This window comes from Hyla sarda, chromosome 8 (genome assembly GCF_029499605.1).
Source record: "Hyla sarda isolate aHylSar1 chromosome 8, aHylSar1.hap1, whole genome shotgun sequence".
Lineage (NCBI taxonomy): Eukaryota > Metazoa > Chordata > Amphibia > Anura > Hylidae > Hyla > Hyla sarda.
In genome coordinates, this window is record NC_079196.1 from 43,413,433 (window position 1) to 43,438,787 (window position 25,355).

General features: G+C 43.3%; 1 protein-coding gene across 3 annotated transcripts in view; it reads left to right on the forward strand.

Moving 5' to 3' along the window:
* GCA (grancalcin) overlaps positions 1-25,355 on the forward strand; it is a 44,808-nt gene that overhangs the window by 11,693 nt on the left and 7,760 nt on the right. For all 3 annotated transcript variants that reach the window (XR_008846887.1, XM_056533767.1, XM_056533766.1), the window contains exons 2-7: positions 4,524-4,649; positions 9,424-9,493; positions 15,102-15,145; positions 16,933-17,080; positions 20,046-20,159; positions 22,702-22,760. Coding sequence is in view for 2 of the 3 variants with exons in the window: in XM_056533766.1 (XP_056389741.1) it covers positions 4,524-4,649; positions 9,424-9,493; positions 15,102-15,145; positions 16,933-17,080; positions 20,046-20,159; positions 22,702-22,760 (561 nt within the window). In the remaining variant the exon portion in view is untranslated. The remainder of the gene's footprint in view (positions 1-4,523; positions 4,650-9,423; positions 9,494-15,101; positions 15,146-16,932; positions 17,081-20,045; positions 20,160-22,701; positions 22,761-25,355) is intronic.

The following is a 25,355-nucleotide window of genomic DNA, read 5'->3' on the forward strand; positions in this document are numbered from 1 at the left end:
GGGACCCCCTGTGATCTCCCGAACAGGGCCCCTGCATTGCTGCGCTGGCTAATGAACGTAGCGTCGACCTCACTGAGGTTGACATACGCCCCTCCCCTTACAGCTCTATGGGAGAGGTGGGGAGGCACGAATACATAGGCATAGAGATACATGTCGGCCACGACGGGAGATCTGTTGCAGAGCTGTAGCCCCGTGCTTGAGATGACGGGTGGTCCCAGTGTTTGGACCCTCCGAGATCCAACACTTATCCCCATCCTGGGATAAGTTTTATTCGCTGCATATTTCCTTTAAAGTCAATGGTAGTAAAATGTAGGAAATTGGTGAACTAAGATCTTGTTCACACAGGTAGTTTTTATTGAGAACTCGCGTTGTGTTGCTCGCTGCGAGCTTGAATGGGGGCGGTCTCTCTGCAGCAGAAAATACGCCACAGACCCCATTCCCGCTTCCAATTTGCAATAAAATCTGCACGTGGGAATGTGGCCTAAAGGAGTTGTAACTGAAGGCTAGAAAACAAGAGGTCAGTGTTTCCTGGCCAGGGTGCCTCCAACTGTTACAAAACTATAACTCCCAGCAATCCCAGAGGCTGTCCAGGCATGCTGTGAGTTGTAGTTTTGTAGAAGCTGGAGGCACCCTGGCCAGGAAACACTGAGGCAAGTAATAAATGCTCCATTGGTGGAGGACCAACTGGTGGTCAGGGCCCATGTTGAGGGTCCGCTCCTTTCAGACGCCTCCTAGCAGCTGCCTTGAGGCTGAAGGGGACAGGTGCTTCTGTTCTGACCATTAGTGAAGGTCCTTGTGGTGGGCCCCCGACTTATCTAGGATTTATCACCTGTCCAGTGATTAGTTGATAAATGCTGCTTTTAGCTGGGACAACCTTCTTACTAACCTACATACTATGAATGCTCTTTTGAGGCTGTAATGAATTCTTTGATTCTCACATTAAGGCTTGGATCACACTATGTTGGTGCTCTCGTTAGTTGTATCTGTTGGTGTACTGCTGAAAGCAGGATGCAGATGTAGACTGTTAATGGACGCAGCGGGCCCCATTGACTTGATTGGCCAATCACACAGTGACTCTGTTCAGGACGTTTGCGCTATTTTAAGCAGAGTGAACACCACAGACTGTGCTTTTGAAGCCGCTTATAATGGTGCATACATCCACGAACCAAGTCACTGGCTCACTTTGTTTGGCCAATTAAGTCAGTGGGGTCCGCTCCACCCATTAACAGTGTGTGTAAACGGAATGCTGAGAGATTCCACTAAGGGGACTTTAATAACTGACACGTGGGGGAGATGAGAGGACACAAATGACTGACACACGGAGACTATAAGGGCACAGTAATAACACATGGGGAATATAAGGGGACAGTAATAACTGACACAGGATTAGATGAGGGGAGACATATGACTGACATGGGAGAGATGAGGGGAAAGCGAATGACTGACACAGGAGTGGAGGGGACACCATTGACTGACACAGGGAGAGATGAGGGGACACCATTGACTGACACAGGGAGAGATGAGGGAACACCAAATACTGCGATACAGGGAGAGATGAGGGAACACCAAATACTGCAACACAGGGAGAGATGAGGGAACACCAAATACTGCGATACAGGGAGAGATGAGGGAACACCAAATACTGCAACACAGGGAGAGATGAGGGAACACCAAATACTGCGACACAGGGAGAGATGGACGGACACTCATAATTTTGACACGAGAGATGAGGGGACACTAATGACTGACACCGGGAGAGATTAGGGGACAATTATTACTGTGACACTGGGGGTGATGAGGGGACGCTGACTGACACGGGGGGGGGGGGGGGGGGGGGATGAGGGGACACTAATGACTGACCATATGATGTCACATGACATGGTTATGTAAGAGGTGCTGGGATGACATGGCCTCCAGTGGGTGCAGGGCGCACAATCTGTGTAAACACTAAATGTTTTATGCAGAACATTAATTTTGCCGATCAGTGCGGTTGAACACATTTGTGAGGCTCCAGGCGCCTTGTATCCCTCAGGGGTATCACTAATTTGTAGAATGGCTGAATGTAATGCGCCTGGATGACAGAGCGGTAGCTACAACACCTCTTCTGTACAACCGGTTCTACCACCACTTCCTGACAACAGCCAACTTCTCCCTGCACAGCTCTGCTACATCTGAGCACAATGACGTCCGCCAGCTACGTCTTCTGTATTGTCCATGTGACATTCTGGAACCACTGCATTCCTGCCTGACGGTGGGACCGGGCAGGGAGTCCTCATAAAGGGTCACTCATCTGGCTTTAAGGTACAGTCCAAGTCCCACATTACAGAGAGTTCTGGAGGTGAATTTTTAACGCCGCCATGTCTACAGCAGAGTTTCCTAACCATTTGCCCCTCCAGCTGTTGCTAAACTGCAACTTCCAGCATGCTGGGAGTTGTAGTTTTGCAACAGCTGGAGGCATAATGGTTGAGGAACACTTGCATAGAATCTGCCTGTTCACTGTGTGCTTATAACTGCACCTGCTACTGGTGACGGATCTATTTTAGGTCTCTCCTGTTGTTGCCTTCCCGTCTTTCTCCACCCAGTCACCAATCTAGATTTCTATGGGGGAGACCGGTGGAAAATATCTGACGTTCAGGAAACTACAGCCAATGTGTGATAAGGAACTTTCTAAGAGGAACAAATGCCACAATAATTTTATTTTATTTTTTTATATATAATAAAACGAGAGGGGAAAAAAATTCTTTATTTATATATAATAAATTTCTTAAAATGTGGTGTGGGGGTGTATGTGTGTGTGTGTGTGTGTATGTGTATGTGTGTGTGTGTGTATATATATATATATATATATATATATATATATATATATATATATAAATTATAATTTGTTTTTTATATAGCTTTCTCTTATTATATCACACATTCATTCTTCCTTGTGGGATCATCGCTTTCTTGTTCATGAGTAGAATTCAGGAACTACAGTTCCCATTGACGCACAGCCAGAGGAGACGGGAAGGAGGACATAACTGCGCAGAACACTTTAGGATCTGCAGGAAGCTGGGTGACCGCTCCACAAGGCACTACGGAAGGGTTTCCCAATCAGTGTTCCACCAGCTTTTGCCAAACTACAACTCCCAGCATTCCCAGACAGCGGACAGTTCTGCAGACCACTGTAGACAGTTTGATATATATCCCCTAAGGGAGATTTATCAAAACCTGTGTGTAGGAATAGTGCAGTTGCCCATAGCAACCAATCAGATTGTTTCTTTTTATTTTTTTTAAATGAGTGATCTGGTTGCTATGGGCAACTGCACTCTTCCTCTAAACAGGTTTTCATAATATTCCCTCTCGGGGGAAGATTTATCAATACCGGTCCAGAGGTAAAGTTGCTGAGTTGCCCAGAGCAACCAATCAGATCGATTCTTTAATTTTTCAGAGGCCTTTTCAAAAATGAAAGTGATCTGGTTGCTATGGGCAACTGGGCAACTTTACCTCTGTCTTTACATACAGCTGACACTTTTGGCATTTTCTGTCTTTGTGTCTGGTCCTGTTTTTTAGGCTAGGTTTCCATTTTTATTTTATTTTTTTTCCAAAAAAGCAAAGTCACATGATGGAGTGAATCTCGCATGACTTGATATAAACGCCAAATAAAAAAAATGCCAAACCCCACAAATTTTTATTTATTAAATGTCACAAAAACTGCATCATGGGAGTGCAGAAAAAAGTGTCAATAAAAAGTAGAATATGAGGACTGTGAAACTTCTCTTCCTAGAAGCCGACAGACAGTGTCTAAAAATGACATCACTGCAGATGCCTACATTTACTGATATGTTGGTGTACAAGGGCATCAAACCACCAGGTCCGGCTAAAGGCTGTCCGGGCATTCTGGGAGTTGTAGTTTTGCAACAGCTGGAGGCACTCAGGGTGGGGAAAAACTGGGTTTTGTAATTATAACCTCAAATAACAAGGATCCAATATCTAACTTGTCCACTCCAGAGATGTGTAAAGGGGATAATTCTTCTGCAAATTGCCCTATAATGCTTGTCCCTTCCCACAATGCAGAGTCTGAGGCCATTCATGGGTGACATCTGGGTAGGGCGGTGAGGACAGAGGCAAATCTTCATGCAAACTAAGCGTTTCCACTACATAACTAGTCTTTGCATCTAATGTCCATGTCATTTACTGTCAGGTTGTGGAAAATTGGTTTTTCTCCAGCTTTCTCACATTCTTGAATGTCAAATGTTGATAACTGTGTATTGACCTGACTTCCACACCTTTCCCTTATTGAGTAGAGCAGTTTTTCCCAACCAGGGTGCCTCCAGCTGTTGCGAAACTAAAACTCCCAGCATGCCTGGCTGTCCGGGCATGCTGGGAGTTGTAGTTTAGCAACAGCTGGAGGCACCCTGGTTGGGAAACACTGGAATAGAGTTTAGTGTCATCCCTTGTGGAAGTGAAGTATCACCACATATGTATATTGTCAATTTCTAATAAATTTTGTCTTCTTCTTCTCCTGCTTTCTTTTGCAGCCGTACGGAAACATGAACCCACAAATGGCAATGATGGCCCAGAATGTACATGGCGGCTTCTACGGACAGCCTCAGTATGCCGCAAGTGATCCAATGTGGCAGTACTTCACCGCTGTGGCCGGCCAGGTAAGAGCTGTACACTGCCTGTCTCTCTTGTCTGCTTCTCGGGATAGAATTCACATGTTTTTTGATTTGGAGGGAAGACTACCCCCCCTAAAAGTTAGTGTTATTACTGCAGGGCTTGTTAAATGGGCACTCTCATAAATTATTTTTTTTTCTCTTTCGGCTTCATTGGGGGACACTGAGACCGTGGGTATAACTTGCTGCCACTAGGCAACAAAAAGAAAGTCGGCCCCTTCTAGCAGGATATACCCCGCCTAGTGGTTAGCTTAGCGTCTGTAGGAGGCTTCTCAGGTATGTGCAGGTATCTAATAGCTGGCTGAAGACTTCAGTAGGTAAGTTTGTTCTGGGACAAGATGAGTATAACCCCTCAATTCCCCCCCCCCCCCCCCCCAATGGGCTTTCTTTTCAGGGCTCTCAACCTCTGGAGTACCCCTGTTTTGTGCCCACTCTGCTGTACCTCGGCATTTTCAGGGACCAGGCTTTCCCTTCTCAGCCAGCGTCTTCCTTTCAGTCTCCGGGGCCAGCACTCTGTATTCGGGTGCATTCTCCCTTCCCCAATATCGCGCCACACCCCTACCCCTTAATTCCCTGGTTGAACTTGATGGACATATGTCTTTTTTCGACCGTACTAACTATGTAACCCCGCATCACCACAGTCCTTCCTCAGCCGCCTATAGCGGGCGGTGCACTGAACAGTCTTGTGCTTTTTCCTGTCGGCTACACTGCGTGCGCACAGCCGGCAGCTGCTTTCACTTTCTGCCGCCTCTGTATAAGGCGCCCGGAGCGTTGGGGGTCATTAATTTAGGCCGCGGCCTCTTTACATCCGTGCAGCCTTAGCCAATCATAGCTCATCTCACACTGAGCTGCTCTGGGCTGTGTGTAGCAGAGTTAGGGAGGAGGTTCTCCCCTGCATGGCTTCAGATGATGTCTTGCTTCTGAAAAATGTTGTCTTCTGAAAAAAATCATAACTACATGCATGAAAATTTATAAGTTTAAAATTGTAATCTTCTGACCCCTGTAACTTTTTTTTTTTTCCCATGTACTGGGATGTATGAGGGCTTCTTTATTGCACCGTGATCTGAAGTTTTTATTGGTACCATTTTTGTTTTGATTGCTTTTTATTCATTTTTAATTTTTTTTAAGGTATAAAAAGTGACAAAATACGCTATTTTGGACTTTGGAATTTCTTTGCGCGTACGCCATTGACCTTGCGGGTTAATTAATGATATATATTTATGGTTCGGACATTTATGCATGTGGCGAAACCACATATGTTTGTTTTTATTTACACACTTTCCCCATTAAAAAAAAAAAAATGGGTGGAGGGGTTTAATTCAGATTAAGGGGGTTAAATCACTTTTAACTTTATTTTTTTTATGCAGTTTTATAGCACTCTAGTGGCTATAAAACAGCATGCACTGATCTTACACTGTTCAATGCATTGCCATAGGAATGCATTGATGAATGTTTTTTGCGCTTGATTGCTCAAGACTGGATTTCAGGCTTGGAGCAATCAAACGCTGATCGGACAGCCGGGAGCAAGGTAAGCCACCTCCCGCTGTCCTGTCAGCTGTTCGGGATCGCTGCACTAAAATCGTGGCATCCTGAACAGCTCCGCTGAGCTATCCAGCAGTGTATTCTCCCATTTTAGACGCCGTGATCAAAGTTGAAGGGTTAAAGAAAACTGTAGTGGAACACTCTTATACATGCCCGGGCCTCAAAAATAAACAAAATAAACTCAAACATACCTTCCTACGAGCCCCTGTTGGTCCGGCACAGGCCTCACGGTCCGGCAGTGCTGGCGTCATTCCACTTCCTGTGGACGGGGACGCCGCAGAGCCGTCGGCGTATCACCGGCCGTAGCGATGTACCGACGGCTCTGCGGCGTCCCCGTCCACAGGAAGTGGAATGACGCCAGCACTGCCGGACCGTGAGGCGTGTGCCGGACCAACGGGTGCTCGTAGAAAGGTATGTAGGAGTTTATTTTGTTTGTTTTTGAGGCCCGGGCATGTATAAAAAAGTGTTCCACTACAGTTGTCCTTTAATACCGGACATCAACCCGATCGGCGATGTTTGTTTGGTATTAGCCGCTTCTGAGCGCGCTTCACAGATCAGGAGCAGGCCACAGGACGTAAATATACGGGGTGCAGTGGAGAAATGAAGCCGGCGCATACGAAAATAAGCGTGGAGAGAAACCCGGAAATGCTCTGAGGGATGTACTGACCAAACAAGCCTGTAGCGGTGGTGCCCAGCCCGACATAAGAGAAATAACCAGCGGATGAAGAAACAAAGAAGGCGACACTCACCATGCAGGGATTCTTTATTCATACTTCGGTGACAGAAAGCAGGTTACAGGTGGGGGAGCCGTGGTGGAGGACGGGGCTGCCGGAACAAGTTGTTTTGTGCGCCTTGCGCACTTCCTCTAGCCGGAACTCAGTGTTCCGGCTAGAGGAAGTGTGAAAGGCGCACAAAACTTGTTCCAACAGCCCGTCCTCCACCACGGCTCCCCCACCTGTAACCTGCTTTCTGTCACCGAAGTATGAATAAAGAATCCCTGCATGGTGAGTGTCGCCTTCTTTGTTTCTTCATCCGCTGGACGTAAATATACGTCCGTGGTCGTTAAGGCGTTAAAAAACAAAGCCTGTTTTACTGACCGCAGCCTCTGATGTTCATCAGCGGGTATCTTTTGGTCGGTGCTCCACTGATACATGAGCTGTTGAAGGCACCTGGTCGCTGTAGCTGATCAGCAGACGCGGTGGTCACGCTCATGACTCGTGTACGGAGCTTGGCCACTGTGTGCCATGTGTCTCCAGGCCAGCAGGTGGCTCCACAGATATTTGCCCAGCTCTAGTTTTTTTGCGGTTTTGCTAATACCTGACAATACTGACTTATTTGTGTAAGTAGTTGCTGAAAGTTCTCTGCACAGATTGTAGAGACATTGGTGCAGTGTATTGTGGTTCCTGCTGGACTTGACCTGAACTGGTTTTATGATCTATTCTACTTTCACAAGATGTCTGCTTTATCTTCTGCAGTGGAAATTCCCTTTCTGGTAAATAATGAGCCGTGTAATGTTATTGTGTCACTTCCTACATGAAATGATGGTGTAGAGTTCTGTGTATTATATGATCAGCTTCTTGTGGCATCTTCTAAATTAAAGGAATATTCCTAGCAAAGAACCCAGAATAAGGCTATTTACTGGTGTGAATGGGTTGTCCACGGTCCCTTGTGATGCCATATAATAAATGGTGGAATTCCCCCCCCCCCCATTTTCATGTCCAAATTCCTCCATTTCTATCTACTCCCGGTCATTCTCTTCCTCCCCCCAACCCCCCCCCCACCCTCCATCACTCTCGTGTTCTCGTGTTCTCGTTCTCTCGTTCTCTTTCTCTCGTTCTCTCGTTCTTTCTCTCTCTCGTTCTCTTTCTCTCTCTCTCTTTCTCTTTTCTCTCTCTCTCTTTCTTTCTCTCTTTCTCTTTCTTTCTCTCTCTCTCTCTCTCTCTCTCTCTCTTTCTTTCTCTTTCTCTCTCTCTCTTTCTCTCTCTCTTTCTCTCTCTCTTTCTCTCTCTTTCTCTCTCTCTCTCATTTCACTACTATCAGGGGCGCTTAAACTTTTACATTCAACGTATAATCTGTCCTCACAGCCGTATTGCATTAACTTCTGCTCTGCATTTAGAAATGCTTTACAGCAGCCCAGTGAACATAGGAAACAGACGTACCCATGGGAGTGTTTTTAGGCATACTCTGACTTGTGCAATGGACATCTGCAGGGAATGCCTATTGTAAAGGGTCTGATCTTGTGTTATCTATACAGCTGTGCCACTTTTCACTGTATTCCTGTCTATGAAAAGGAAGGGGCTGCTTTCATGTTATAGAAATGTCCTTTTTAAAGATCCCTTATAATGACCCGTTAATAAAACCATTATAGTCTATGGGATTTTTACATTACCCATTTTAACCCTTCATATCCCTTTGTTAATAAAGGACGTTACTTTGTGACTGGTTCATGCACTTTCTTCCGTTCTTTCTGTTAATAACGAGCTAAGACGGGTTAAAATGGATAATGTCAAAATCCCATAGACTATAATGGGATTTTGTAACGGCTGATTTTAAGGGTTTTCCTATCGAAACATAACGAGTCTTTAAAAACAGATGAATTTATAGTGTCGACGGGGCCTTAAACTGTTACTGTCATTCAACTAAACTTTTTAACATGTCGCACGGACATATCAGAAGTTCAGATTTTTTCGGGTATGTTCACACGGCAGAATGTCCGAGCAGAATTCCACATAAACATTCCACGTGGACATTCCGCAGCAGCAGAGTTCCATTTAATTTAAATAGGGTTCTGCTGCTCTGTTCACATGGCAATGTGCGGACATTCTACCGTTTGAACGTCTCATTCCTTCCACCTCTTCCGATCATTAGACACAACTGGGCGATGTACACGACTATGCGCTTCACTCCCCAGCTGACTGCTTAATCTGACTGCTGGAGACTGCTCCAAAGACTTATAACAGAACATCCCAAACCCCCTTTAAATGATCAGTTCTGTTTCTGGGAAAGCTGAGTGGTTTCCAATATCGCTTCACTTCAGCTACCACAAAGCTGTCCTAGACCCTGCCCAGACGGGATGTGTTTTATACCAACCTGATACAAGATGGAAATGACTGAAAATCTTTTACACTTCATTTGTTTTAGATTATACACTTGTATAGGTTAGTGATGACTTTTTAGTTTGTTCCTCTTTTATATACGTGTCATTAATGCTGTTTTGTAGGATGGTGAAATCGATGCTGAAGAACTACAGAGATGTCTAACACAGGCCGGAATCCATGGGACTTATACACGTAAGTCCTGTACACTATACCACTGTTACTGTCTGAGTCAGTGTTTCCCAACCAGGGTGCCTCCAGCTGTTGCAAAACTACAACTCCCAGCATGCCCGGACAGCCTTCGGCTGTCCGGGCATGCTGGGAGTTGTAGTTTTGCAACAGCTAGAGGCACCCTGGTTGGGAAACACTGGTCTGAGTAGTATGGGCTTTCTACAAGTGTTAAACTGTAGGTTTAAGTTCCTTATGTGGAAGAGGCTTAGTGCAGACACTATGGCTGTATGGTGGCAAACTGAGTCCTGTACAGCTCTGATGTGTCACATGTAGGGCCACAGGTCAAAAGCTCCAGCAGACGCCATATGTAGATGTTGTACAGGAAAATCTCTATACGTATGGCATATGGATTTCTATATAAATTGATTGAAATCAGATGGAAATAGAAGTACAGTAAAGGCTGTGTGCATGAGGCCTTATAGAAGGGTGAAACGTTCTTTGTGGATTTACTGCCACAGTAAAGCAGCTGGGCCCTATAGGAAACCTTTCTTGGTATGTATGGTGGTGTCCCCCCCCCATTTCATTTGTATTGTACAGTGGTCCCTCAACATACGATGGTAATCCGTTCCAAATGAACCATTGTTTGTTGAAACCATCGTATGTTGAGGGATCCGTGCAATGTAAAGTATAGGAGGTAATACTCGCGTATCCCTGCTGCTCCGAACCTGTCACCGCTGCCCTGGATGTCGCCCTCCATCGCTGTCATCGTGTCCCCATCGCTCCGGAATGTCTCTGCTGCCGGGGATCCTCGCTCTCCGTCGCCGCCATCACGTCACTACGCACGCCGCTACGTGATGACGTTGAAGGAGAGCGCCGGCATAGCAGGGGACCCCGAAGAGGACTCACCGGAGCCCCGAAGACATGTAAGTGATCGTTGGGGCACTGTAAACGGCTATCCGGTGGCAGCTGAAGCAGTCTGCTCTTCCGGATAGCCATTTATGCGATGGCCCCGACATACAAAAGCATCGTATGTTTATGCTGCCTTCAACATGCGATGGCCTCTGAGAGGCCATCGTATCTTGAAATGATCGTATGTCGGGGCCATCGTAGGTCAGGGGGTCACTGTATATGTATTGTCAGGTATCTTTAAAGTGTACCCGTCAGATCCAACAAAAAAACATTATTTTATTTTTTTATTTCACTCAGTACCTAATCCTGCCCATGTACATCTAATTTTTATGTGTCGAGCACCTTTATTTTTTTATTACACTTGTAATTTAGCTCACTAGTCTGAATTCCTCTCAAAGGGAGGGGGTGTGGCCTCACTGTGCAGGTCTCCGCCTCCTCCCTCAGTATGCTGTCTGCTCACATCTCACCTAGCATTAGCAAAACTACAACTCCCAGCTTGTCCTCACTGACAGTAGCGGGACACAAGCTGACAGTGGGAGGATTGTTCTTCCAGCTCTGAGCCCTGCACTCACAGCTGTCAATCAAGGAAGTGTGTCCATGACATAGGTGATGATGCATGGACACAGCAGGACTAGTATGTATCTAAGCAGGCGGAGGGGCAGTTGTTTGACCGGATTTTTCTGTATGAAATACTGAAAATTTTCTAATGAAAGCAATTGCAAAACCTATTGGTTATACATGCTATACAACATATTGAAAGTTTTTGTATCTGACAGTGCCCATTTAAAGGGGTACTCCGGTGGAAATGTATGTATTTTTTTTTTTTTTTATATTCAACTGATGCCATAAAGTTAAACAGATTTGTAAATTAGAAAAAAATGGTATGTGCAGCTCACAATTTTATGTCCGTGGTATATTCTGGTCAAACACCTACACCGTAGGTGTAAAATAGATTTGTGAAAAGGAAAAAAGAAAATGACCATAAACCTCAAGGAGCAGATCAGATAAACTGATATATGATGGAAAAGAATGAATGAACCGTGCTTCAGATGTGTGATGAAGAATTATGGGTAAATTTTTATTAAAACACATTTATATTCATTTAAATAATAATACTCTCCTCTCAAGGGGCCCTTGTGAGGAGATAAATAATTATAAACATTAAAATTGTAAAATATAATTGCACCACTGTATATTTTCAATAGTCCGGCATTCGATAATATAGAATCGCATTAGTAATTAGCATCAGTAATTAGATTAGTAAATTACTTCCATTAAATAAATCTTTACCCATCCAGTACTTTTTAGCAGCTGTATGCTACAGAGGAAATGCTTTTCTTTTTTGAATTTTTTTTTGTCTTGTCCACAGTGCTCTCTGCTGACACCTAATGTAACATATCAGGAACTGTCCATCGCAGGAGAAAATCTGCATTTCAAATCTATGCTGCTCTGAACAATTCCTGGCACGGACAGAGTTGTCAGCAGAGAGCACTGTGGACAAGACAAAAAAGAAATTAAAAAAGAAAATTTCCTTTGTAGCATACAGCTGCTAAAAAGTACTGAAAGTGTAAAGATTTTTTTTATAGAAGTCATTTACAAATCTGTTTAACTTACTAGCACCAGTTAATGTGAAATCATTTTCTTCCAATAGAGTACCCCCTTAAAGTGTAAACTGTGTACCATAAAATACCTTACAATTTTTGTAAACACTGGGGGAGATTTATCAAATCTTGTGTAGAGGAGTGCAGTTGCCTGTAGCAACCAATCGGATCACTTTCATTTTTCACAGGTCTTTTTGAAAATGAAAGCAGCAGTGAGATTGGTTGCTATGGGCAACTGCACCGCTCTTCCTCTACACAGGTTTTGATAAATCTCCCCCAGTGGGTCTAGACCAGTGTTTTCCAACCAGGGTGCCTCCAGTTGTTGCAAAACTACAACTCCCAGCATGCCCGGACAGCCAAAGGCTGTCCGGGCATGCTGGGAGTTGTAGTTTTGCAACATCTGAAGGCGCCCTGGTCGGAAAACACTGGTCTAGGCTGTGCTCTGGTATGTACGGTCTTTTCACCATTATACTTGTACACATTATACATAAGTTTTTTTTTTTTTTTTTTTTTTTTTTTGTGTGTACATCTTCGGTTTTATATTTTCCTCAATGTCTCCGGTCTCCCCCCAAGCCCCCCCCCCCCAAAATCATGTGACCCGCCAGAGCTGTTCTGCTCCCCCCATTAATGATCAGCCCAGCGGGGTACTACTCACAGATGTCAAGCACTGCCCTCCTCCTCTTTGTTGGGGGCCGCCGGACGCCGGAACTCGCTGTACGCCAGTGGTCTCCAACCTGCAGACCTCCAGCGATGCGATGCCCTGGCTAGTGATGGGCCGGCTTCTTACATGACAGTGGGCTCCGCCTATCACTGGCCGGGGCGGGGCATCGCTCCGGCCGGTGATAGGCTGACGGCTGTCCTCCCCCGTCCCCAGCGTGTGGCTGGGGTGGGTGAGTGAAGTTTATTTTCTGTATCTTTTGCAGCCTGGGCATAGGGATACAGCGTATAGCAGTGGTCTCAAACCTGCAGACCTCCAGCTGTTGCAAAACTACAACTCCCAGCATGCCCGGACAGCCGTTGGCTGTCTGGGCATGCTGGGAGTTGTAGTTTTGCAACAGCTGGAGGTTGGGAAACACTAAAGTAAAGAAATTAAAACGAGCTGTAATTGGTTGCTATGGGCAAATAAGACCGTGTTTGAATCCATTCCCATAGCAACCAGTCATGGCGCAACTTTGCTTTTAGAGAGCGGAACAGGAATTACCGTATGCCGCGATTGGTCAATTATTCAGAAAAGTCAGTCATGCATTACCGCAGGTCCGCAGGTTGGAGTTCACTGGCGTACAGTGAGTTCCGGCGGCCCCCAACAAAGAGGAGGGGGGCAGTGCTTGACATCTGTGAGTAGTACCCCGCTGGGCTGATCATTAATTTGGGGGGTATGTGTGTATGTATATACATATAGTACAGACCAAAAGTTTGGACACACCTTCTCATTCAAAGAGTTTTCTTTATTTACATGACTGAAAATTGTAGATTCACACTGAAGACATCAAAACTATGAATTAACACATGTGGAATTATAGACATAACAAAAAAGTGTGAAACAACTGAAAATGTCAGGTTCTTCAAAGTAGCCACCTTTTGCTTTGGCACTCTTGGCATTCTCTTGATGAGCTTCAAGAGGTAGTCACCTGAAATGGTCTTCCAACAGTCTTGAAGGAGTTCCCAGAGATGCTTAGCACTTGTTGGCCCTTTTGTCTTCATTGGGTTCAGGTCCGGTGACTGTGGAGGTCAGGTCATCTGGCGCAGCACCCCATCACTCTCCTTCTTGGTCAAATAGCCCTTACACAGCCTGGAGATGTGTTTGGGGTCATTGTCCTGTTGAAAAATAAATGATGGTCCAACTAAATGCAAACCGGATGGAATAGCATGCTGCTGCAAGATGCTGTGGTAGACATGCTGGTTCAATATGCCTTCAATTTTAATAAATCCCCAACAGTGTCACCAGCAAAGCACCCCCGCACCATCACACCTCCTCCTCCACACCATCACACCTCCTCCTCCTTCATGCTTCACGGTGGGAACCGGGCATGCAGAGTCCATCCGTTCACCTTTTCTGTGTCGCACAAAGACACGGTGGTTGGAAGCAAACATCTCACATTTGGACTCATCAGACCAAAGCACAGATTTCCACTGGTCTAATGTCCATTCCTTGTGTTCTTTAGCCCAAACAAGTCTCTTCTGCTTGTTGCCTGTCCTTAGCAGTGGTTTCCTAGCAGATATTCTACCTTGAAGGCCTCACACAGTCTCCTCTTAACAGTTGTTCTAGAGATGTGTCTGCTGCTAGAACTCTGTGTGGCACTGACCTGGTCTCTAATCTGAGCTGCTGTTAACCTGCGATTTCTGAGGCTGGTGACTCGGATGAACTTATCCTCCGCAGTAGAGGTGACTCTTGGTCTTCCTTTCCTGGGGCGGTCCGCATGTGAGCCAGTTTCTTTGTAGCTCTTGATGGTTTTTGTGACTGCACTTGGGGACACTTTCCACCTACAATATGACATATTTTCAGTTGTTTCACACTTTTTTATGTCTATAATTCCACAAGTGATAATTCATAGTTTTGATGCCTTCAGTGTGAATCTACAATATTTATAGTCATGAAAATAAAGAAACTCTGAATGAGAAGGTGTGTCCAAACTTTTGGTCCGTACTGTGTATGTATATATTTTATTACAGACCAAAAGTCTGTATATTATCTTGTAAACCATACCAGCTTGTTCAAGGAAGAATCTCCGCTTGTTGGTAATGAATGACTCTGACACGTAGATAGCCTATTACGACACCTTCTCCAGTCTGGGTCTTTGTCAGCATTTTTTGAAGAAAAAAAAGTGTACACAGATAAGAAGCTCTATTCCAGTTAGTAGAACAGCACTCTTATCTATTTATCAATAATAGTAGAAAAAAAATCAATTGAATACTATACAAGTGTATTAGATGTAGCCTTATTGTGTGTGTAGAGAAAATCGCACAAATTTACGTGATATGACATTGTTAAAAAAAAAATAAATGTATATGTGTGTAATATAATAGAAAACATTATATATATATATATATATATATATATATATATATATATATATATATATAATATTTATTTATTTATATCTTTTTTTTTTTTTCCATTTCAGCATTTAGCCTGGACACCTGTCGGATTATGATTGCCATGTTGGATGTATCCTTTGGAAATAACAAAATGCTACACAAAACCTTACTGTTCCCAATGTAATTTGAGACTTGGATTGGCAGCTGCTGGAAATATGAGAAATAATGTTCTGACAATATATTAAGGGTAGCGCATACGCAGTGTATTTCACGCTGCCAAAAATCTTTTATTTTTTTATTTTTTTGTGTCTTCTCACTCACATCCATCACTACTGTACTACTAAACATGCTTGTTTTATTTCTTTTTTTCTGCACTTGCAGTTTGTATACCGTATACTGGTAGAAGTTGATGCAGTGTTATTTTCTTCATTGGTTACAGCTTCCGACGCTGATTTCACAAATATTCTTTAAGCATTCCTGCTATATAAGCACAAACTACCAATTCAATTTTTCTAGTGTCACCTCCTTGAGCCATGTGTAAGCCAATAACCTGGATGAGGTCTCTGAGGAATGCGCCATCTTGTTACTTTTGGCCTGAAACTTCACATATATATTTTAAAGCAACACAAGTGAACTATGAAAATGTGGTGAAAAAAAATATGAATAATATTACTGTAACCGAACTTGATTTAGGCTGTGTTCACGCGGCCGTCTAGACCCGTCCTGTTCTTCTCCCTTCAAAAATAAATACAGACTTAAAAAAAAAAAACAGACAACAACGGATGCAAACGAATATTATCCGTTTGGATCCGTTATTGTTCAGTTAATAAACCAAAAAAATAATAAATTTCAATTTTTTTATTTTTTTATTTTTTTTGAGCATGCTCAGAAGTAAAACGGATCAAAAAATGGATGCAAACGGATGACATTAAAGGCTCATCCGGTTTCCACAGACTTCAATATAAAATTTACTGGATCCATTTTTTTTCTTCCGTTATTTTGACAGGAGAAAATTCTGCGTGCACCGTCTCTTCTCCTGTAAAAAAGAAAAAAACGGAAATCGGCGCAAACGGGTGTAAACGGATGTGAAAGGATTGTAAAAAAAAAAAAAAAAAAAATTATCCCATTGGGATTATTTTACAACCATTTGTAATCCATTTACACCCTTAGAATAAGTCCACCATGGTGAGTAAACTCAAGTTTTTAATAATTGAATGCTGTGTCTTGTAAGGTTATGTTCATGTGTGTATTGGAGGTTCCCATTGCCGATTCTGTTGACATATCTGAACACAACATGTTTATTTTTTATATTTTTTTCCATTTCTTTGGTAAAATAACACACAATGACAACCTTATAGACCACATTCAAGTCAGTGGGTCTATCGAGCTTCATGGGTGTAAACTGAATAAAACAGCAGTATCTGATGCAGATTTGAACATAGCCTTAGTACGGTGTGCCTCCAGCTGTTGCAAAACTACAACTCCCAGCCTTCAGCTGTCCAGGCATGCTGGGAATTGTAGTTTTGCAACAGTGGAAAAAGCAGATCCAAGCAGTAAGAATAGAACGGACGGCTACTCACTCTGATCCACAGCAGCTTCATTAAACAGAAAAGGTGCAAGAGACAAACGGGCACGATCCAGAAAAGCGTTTGGAAAACCCTGCCTTACTTGTTTGTTTCAATTGCAGACACCATTTTCCATTCATTTTAATACAGGGCAGTGTGGAAGACTCCAGTATGCGACCCTTTAAAATGAGCAGAATGTCCGCATGAAAAACACTTTGCGGACCCTTCCGCATATAGCATGTTCCAGTGGTGCTAGGACCGCTCGGAAATACATCTTCTCCATAGACGGCAATGCATTTCCAAGCAGGTTCCAAAGTAGAAGTATGTAACTCCTTTACAAAATCAAAACTAGATTGACCATACTGGCAAAATGGGGTTCAATGAATTCAAAGATCTGTGGGGTGCGTTGAATGCCTGGAAACAAAACTTCTGTGCAGTAGATCGGGACCGAAGCGGAACCGTGGAGCCTCATGAGATGAACCAGGCTATTCTGTCTATGGGTAAGTGGCTATATATGCAATAACTATACCATGCGTCCCTGTCCAGAGTTCTGTGAAGTGTACCTAAGGCTTCACAGCACTTCAGACATGTCACTAGTTGTGATTGTTGGGGGTCTGGCTGCTGAGACCCCCACTGATTGCCAGAAAGCGCTGTGATTTTCCTCTTATGCATAGATTTCCTTGGAAAGTCTTAGATTTCCACTCAGGTTGCATACCACGTGTCCGGCCAAGCAGAAACGAAGGGGGAGGGGATTCAGTGGAGCACTTCTGTCTATCTGATCCTGCCGATTGCGCCACCTAAGTGGTTTACAGTGATAGGTGTCTCCCCCTCAGCACCCACACAGCATGATTGCATGGTCCACATGGGTTTTGCAGCTGGAACTGTGACACCGGCCTTAGTAAGGGTTCACACCACGTCTTTGCAGTACAGTTCCTGTATACGTTTTCAATTTGGAAACCGTATTGTAAACCGTATACATTGACTATCCATTGAAAACCGTACAGAACCGTATTGTAAACCATATACATTGACTCTCCATTGAAAACCTTATGCCGAAAGATGCATCAGGTTGTGTCCGTTTGGCATCCTGTACGGTTTTGTCATTTTTTTTTTTTTTCTCCCGTATCCAAAACTGCAGCCTACAACGGAAAAACCGTATTAAAACGTATATGATTTTTCTTAAACATGGGAGTCAATTGGAAACGTACAGAACCTGGTTCCATACAGTTGGCACCATACGGTTTTTGACTTTGCACAGGTTTTTTTTTTTCTTGGAATTTCAATCAAGTGAAACGTTAAAAAAAAAAGTACATTTTTTTTTTTTTCTTAAAATAACTGATGCAACCGGACATCCTTTTTCAAACCGTATACGGAATAACATTTGTACACACGTTTTGATACAGTTTACCAGGTATTGAGGAATCTGTTTTTATCAAAAACCTGATATGGCGGGAACTGTATTGCAAAAACGCGGTGTGAACCCAGCCTTACTGTCTATGGGTACGTTCACACGAGCGGACCCACAGTGTATTTTATGCTGCAGATCCGCCGCTGAAGGACCCCTGTATGGTGCCTTTATATGTGCCTGATCGGAGCGCTACGAGCAGACACACTGTGATGTGCAAGTTGCCGTGCATGTGCGGTGTACTTGCAGACATCGCGGCTGCTCCCCCTGCTCTATGAGCTAGGCCGTGAGCTGCCGCGTGTCTGCTTGTAGCGATGTATTGCCGCTCCGATCAGGCACATGTAAAGGGGGTCCTTCAGCGGCGGATCTGCAGCGTAAAATATGCCGTGGGTCCGCGTGAACGTACCCTATGTCAGTGTTTACCAACCAGGGTGCCTCCAGCTGTTGCAAAACTACAACTCCCAGCATGCTCGGACAGCCAAAGGCTGTCCGAGCATGCACGGAGCTGTAGTTTTGCAACAGCTGGAGGTACCCTGGTTGGTAAACACTGGTCTATGTACTACAGCCTGAAAGGTCTACGCCGCTTTCCAGAAATCCGTACAGAGCGCACTCTGCTTTCCCAGAATTGAATACAAACGCTACTTCCCACTCATTTTGGCAATCAGTGGGGGCATTATCTCCCGGACCCTCACAAATTTAAACACCTAACATGTCAGACACTTTTTTTAAATGATAGTTACCCCTTTTACATCCTACATTAATAATGCGATTTATAGTCTTTTCAATATGTTCATTTTATTAACTGTAAAATTCTATGGATCCTGCAGCTCCGCTCACTGCAGTGGTATCTAAATGATCCGGGGGAGAAATTGAAACTGAAACTTTAGTCTGTACTCATGACTAGAGATGAACGAACTTACAGTAAATTCGATTCGTCACGAACTTCCCGGCTCAGCAGCTGCTGACTTTTCCTGCGTAAAAGAGTTCAGCTTTCAGGTGCTCCCGTGGGCTGGAAAAGGTGGATACATTCCTAGTAAAGAGTCTCCTAGGACTGTATCCACCTTTTCCAGCCCACCGGAGCACCGGAAAGCTGAACTCATTTATGCAGGAAAAGTCATCAACTGCCGAGCTGAGAAGTTTGTGACAAATCGAATTTACTGTAAGTTCACTCATCTCTACTCATGATGCAAATAAGCAATGGCTTGGTGCGTAGACATGCGCTTTTTCCATTATTTTGGCGCTCTGTTATGTTGTAAGCTTTGCCAAGAAGATAATGTAACCTGGCTTAAAGGGGCACTTCAGTGGAAAAAAATTATTTTTTATTTTTTTTCAGATCAACTGAATCCAGAAAGTTAAACAGATTTGTAAATTACTTCTGTTTAAAAAAAAAATCTTTATCCTTCCAGTACTTATCAGCTGCTCTATGCTCCAGAGGAAGTTGTGTAGTTCTTTTGTCTGACCACAGTGCTCTCTGCTGACACCGTATCAGGAACTGTCCAAAGTAGAAGCAAATCCCCATAGAAAACCAATCTGCTCTGGGCAGTTCCTGACATGGAAAGAGGTGTCAGCAGAGAGCACTGTGGTCAGACAGAACGAAAAAAACGACACAACTTCCTGTGGCTCATACAGCAGCTGATAAGTACTGGAAGGATTAAGATTTTTTAATAGAAGTAATTTACATATCTGTTTGACTTTCTGGCAGCAGTTGATCTGAAAAATTTTTTGTTTTCCACCGGAGCACCCCTTTAAGGTGGGGGCGCTGATCACATACATTTTGATAGCATGATGATCGTATAACTTTTAAAATATGGGGTATGTTCAGGGGGGGGGGGGGGCTAGGTTTTCAGCACTGGCTGCGTTCAATGAACAGGGTCTCAGGAGACGACTTAGATCTCCTGTTCATTGAGCACAGCCAGTGCTGAAAAATACCAAGTCACCGAACACCCCCCTTATTATAAGTTATATGTTTAGCATGGTATAAAATGTATGTATGTAGAAAAAAAAATGTCATTTTAGATAAAAAAAAAAAAATGTTTTTTTCTTCCCCTTCCCACCTCAAGGATACAGATTAAACCCAGCAACTCTGAATGCTATAGTGAAGCGTTACAGTAGGAACGGCAGGATATACTTTGATGACTATGTTGCCTGCTGCGTCAAGCTCCGCGCTCTAACAGGTAATGGCGGCTTTAGTAATTAATCTACTTGAAAAATTAAGGAAGAGGATGTCTGGTAAAGAGAGAATACATAAGTGAATACGGAATATACATCTATACGTTACAATATAAAATATCAAAGATGAACCATGAGAGAAACCCAACCCAACTTTCTTCTACCCGATTTTCTGTCACACTAGTACAGTGTTTCCCAACCAGGGTACCTCCAGCTGTTGCAAAACTACAACTCCCATGTCTATGGGAGAGGGCGTGGCGCGACATCACGAACGTGGAAGCTCCAAGCTTCTGTATTCCGGACAGTGCCAGCGGCGGGACCCCCACGATCAGACATCTTATGTATTCCGGACAGTGCCAGCGGTAGGACCCCCACGATCAGACATCTTATCCCCTATCCTTTGGATAGGGAATAAGATGTTTTTCGGCGCGGTAACCCCTTTAAGTTGTGCTGCGGTGCTCTTTTTAAAAAGAGGCGGCTTTCTCCTGGCAATATTTTCTATATTTTCTAATTGTATGGTCATGAGTAGAGATGAGCGAACTTACAGTAAATTCGATTCGTCACGAACTGCTCGGCAGTTGATGACTCTTCCTGCGTAAATGAGTTCAGCTTTCAGGGCTGGAAAAGGTGGATACAGTCCTAGGAGACTCTTTCCTAAGACTGTATCCACCTTTTCCAGCCCATCGGAACACCTGTAGGCTGAACTAATTTACGCAGGATAAGTCATCAACTGCCGAGCCGAGAAGTTTGTGACGAATCGAATTTACTGTAAGTTCGCTCATCTCTAGTCATGAGCTTAGGAGCCACTTTGCAGCAGCCCCCCATTGCTGTAAGTAGGATTCTACAGCGGAATTTTCCCTGATAAAATTATAAATAAATAAAAAATTGGGCGGAATTCCATGCGGGCTGCATTTCCATCTATAGATCAGTGTTTCCCAAGCAGGGTGCCTCCAGGTGTTGCAAAACTACAACTCCCAGCATGCCCGGACAGTCAAAGGCTGTCCAGGCATGCAGGGAGTCATAGCTTTGCAACATCTGGACGCACCCTGGTTGGGTAATACTGATCTATAGTGACGGCGCAGGTCACGATTGCACGTTCTACCGCAATTATGCTAATGAAGTAAAATGCGCAGCTATTCGCACCAAAACCTTAAAGCAGTAATTGGTTGCAGTACCGCAACATGTGAACACAGCCTGAGGGGGTGCTTCATATTTCACCCATTGCTTCTGTACTTTGTATCCTAAATAAGGGCACTGTGTGATCTGAGGTTGGCCCAATTTTAACACCACTTTAAGGACAATAATTAATTATTTTTCCTATGACTTGATATGTAGGACAGAGTAAGTATATTACTACCACATCGTCTAAACCTCTGGTCGTCATTGATACATAAAACCATAGAATTCAATGAGGCCGTGCTCTTCGTCATGATTCTAGAACCATGGCTGCCCGATGCCGCTGTGTGTTTCCAGGCTATTACCTGTGCGCTGTTTGGCCGCATTTACCATTCATGAATACATCTGCTGTTTTGCCATGGAAACTTACCTGAAAGGCATAAAACAGGAGAGAGAATATTTCCCTGTATTTCAGCCGGATACATAATTGATTTGTTTCAGTTTAGTGACATAACTCATTCATTTGTATGTCCCAGTCTTTATGTACATCAGGGATCTCAAACTGGTGGCCCTCCAGATGTTGCAAAACTTCAACGCCCAGCATGCCCGGACAGCCAACGGCTGTCCGGGCATGCTGGGAGTTGAAGTTTTGCAACATATATATATTTATTATTATATATATATATATATATATATATATATATATATATATATATATATATATATATATATATATATATATATATATATATATATATATATATATATATATATATATATTATTATTTTTATTTTTTATTTTATTTTATTATTTTTATTTTATTTTATTATTTTTATTTTATTTTATTATTTTTATTTTATTTTATTATTTTTATTTTATTTTATTATTTTTATTTTATTTTTATTTTTTATTTTATTTTTATTTTTTATTTTATTTTTTTTTTTTTTTTTTTTTTTTATTTTTTTTTATTTTATTATTAAATATATAAATATATATATATATATATATATATATATATATATATATATATATATATATATATATATATATATATATATATATATATATATATATATATAAATATATATATATATATAAATATATATATATATATATATATATAAATATATATATATATATATATATATATATATATATATATATAATATATATATATATATATATATATATATATATATATATATATATATATAATATATATAATTTTTTTTTTTTTTTTTAAATCAACTGGTGCCAGGAAATATTTTGGCTAGGGAATAAGGTGGAGTGTCCATTTAGGTTATAATTTCTATGTAGACAATGGTGGAGCTGTCGGGTATCAGTGCATTTACTCAATTCCTCAAATTCTAGAATTTAGTAAGGACTAATTAAACCAAAATAACCTTTAACCCTTGTTGTTGTTCACGCAGAGACCTTCAGGCGAAGAGACAGCATGCAGCAAGGAATAGTGAACTTCATGTATGATGATGTAAGTGTCTGTGCCGTAAACCTAAATCACATAACAATGACCTCTCGCAGCTCAGGATCCCCTTCCTTGTGCCCTAATAAGTTATATTCCCCCTTGTCTATAAGCTCTGAGTGGTCTCGGGAGTCACGGCCCACTCCACCAGTCATTGGCTGCAGCATTGTCCCGCCTCAGCCTGTGATTGGCCGAGTGGGCCGTCGCTCATGGGAATATTTTCTTGGACGGTGGGGAGCGGAGCGCTTAAAGGCCTCGGTTTTGAAGCATTGTACATCTTCTATTTTGCTTAAGGCCATGTTCATGCAAAGTATTTTGGTCAGGATTTTTAACCTAGTGGAACCGAAACAGAGAACAATTATGCAAACTTTTTTTAATATATATATTGACGTATATTTTTATGTGTTGGTTCCACTTCTGGTTTTGTTAAAAAAAAAAAAGAAAATACTGCGCAAAATATTCTGTCACTAGCATCTGCCCAGCATCACCAGTCATCCAGCATGGAACGAAGTCCGCTCCGTGTCTGAGGTGCCGCAGTAGAGATTGCAGGGGTCCCCAGCAGCGGTACCCCACGATCAGACGTTTTATTCCCTATAATTTGGATAGGGGTGGAGTACCCCTTTAGGGAATTCCGCGGTGTGAATTTAACATTAGTGTGAATGGGTCTTCCGCAAGACACGTTCACACTGCGGAATTTCAACAGCGGACAATTCCGCCGCTGAAATTGTTCCGTGCCAAGAAAGAACATGTTCATTCTTTGCTCAGATTCCACGGGCACTGGATAGCAGTCAATGGTGATGACTCAGTATCCCGCGGCCCTAGCGCCAAAGTATTTTCAGCGGCGGCCGACAGACAGAATTCAGCGAGCGGAGATTCCACAGTGTGAACGCACCCTTAAAGCACACTGCCGAATTTGCTCTCAGAGAAACTCTGGGTGGAGTTTCTGACGGCAGCCGGTGCATCAGTCGGTGGTAGGACCTGGTCAGACATTGCCAGTCCCTATAGACTCCAATGTTTTGTGCCACAAGAATGACCATGTTCATAGGGGGAGATTTATCAAAACCTGTCCAGAGGAAAAGTTACCCAGTTGCCCGTAGCAACCAATCAGATCGCTTCTTTCATTTTTAACAAGGCCTCTGCAAAATGAAAGAAGCGATCTGATTGGTTGCTATGGGCAACTGGACAACTTTTCCTTTACACAGGTTTTGATAAATCTCCCCCATAGTGTGCATTGTGCAATGGAATCTCATTGAAAGCAATGGGAATCTGCTACACTAGAATTGCAAAGCTTCGTAGTGTACATGGGTGTTAAAGGGCCGGTGTCACTTTTTTTTTTTAAATATATTAATACAATTGTTATGTAATATTATTTAGGTTTATTTGAGTATTAATTGTGTATGTAATGTATTTTAAATTTTATTCACTTATAAAGTTTTTACTGGGGGCTGCCATTACTAGAGTAGCTGTGATGACGTCACTTAACGACACCTTCACAGCTCCTCTACGGCAGTCCCTGGACATAGGAAAGTCCGTCATGAGAGGGAGCTGAGGGAGCAGCGCCATGTTATTGAAGTCTGGAAGCAGCGGCTCCCAGACCTCCTGGCAGGCACTCTCCCTCAGCTGTGGTCTCCGCGCTGTCATCTCCCCGCAGCTAAGCCATGGATAACTGACAGCCGGGTTACCACTCTCCCACAATCGGTCTCTTCCCTCCTCGTCTCCTCCACACCTCCCCCATCCTTCTCACCGCCTCAGGTTCTGTCTTCCCCGCCCCCGGTATTCTGTTAAATTGCAGGCAATAAATATTCTTTCAGCCCGGCGCCCATACACTGTACTGGCCGTGGGAGGGACAATGCTGTGACCTCATCAGCATGCGCCTCTCTTTCACGGCCAGTGTTAATGAATCGGCGCCGCTGTATAGTTTTATTGCCTCCAAGCAAGATACCAGGGAAGACAGATGCAAGGTGGAACTCCGCAGAAGCCGAGGTGAGGAGGAGGGAGGGGGGTTGATGAAAGCATTTTTCAACTGCAAAACTTCAACTCCCATCATGCTCCGACTGCAAAAGTCTGTCTGGGCATGCTGAGAGTTGTAGTTTTGCAACAGCTGGAGGCACTCTGGTTGGGAAACACTTCTCCAAACAGTGTGTTCCCTTGACACCAGTGCTTCCCTACCAGTGTGCCTCCAGCTGTTGCAAAACTACAACTCCCAGCATATCTGGACAGCAAAAGGTTGTTCAGGCATGCTAAGAGTCGTAGTTTTACAACATCTAAAGCAGTGTTTCCCAACCATTGTGCCTACAGCTGTTGCAAAACTATAATACCCAGCAAGCCTTTTGCTGTCCGGGCATGCTGGGAGTTGTAGTTTTGCAACATCTAGAGACATGCTGGTTGGGAAACACTTCTCCAAACAGTGTGCTCCCTTCACACCAGTGTTTCCCAACCAGAGTGCCTCCAGCTGTTGCAAAACTACAACTCCCAGCATGCCTGGACAGCAAAAGGCTGTTCAGGTATGCTGGGGGTCATAGTTCTGCAACATCTAGAGCAGTGTTTCCCAACCATTGTGCCTCCAGCTGTTGCAAAACTACCACTCCCGGTATGCCTGGACAG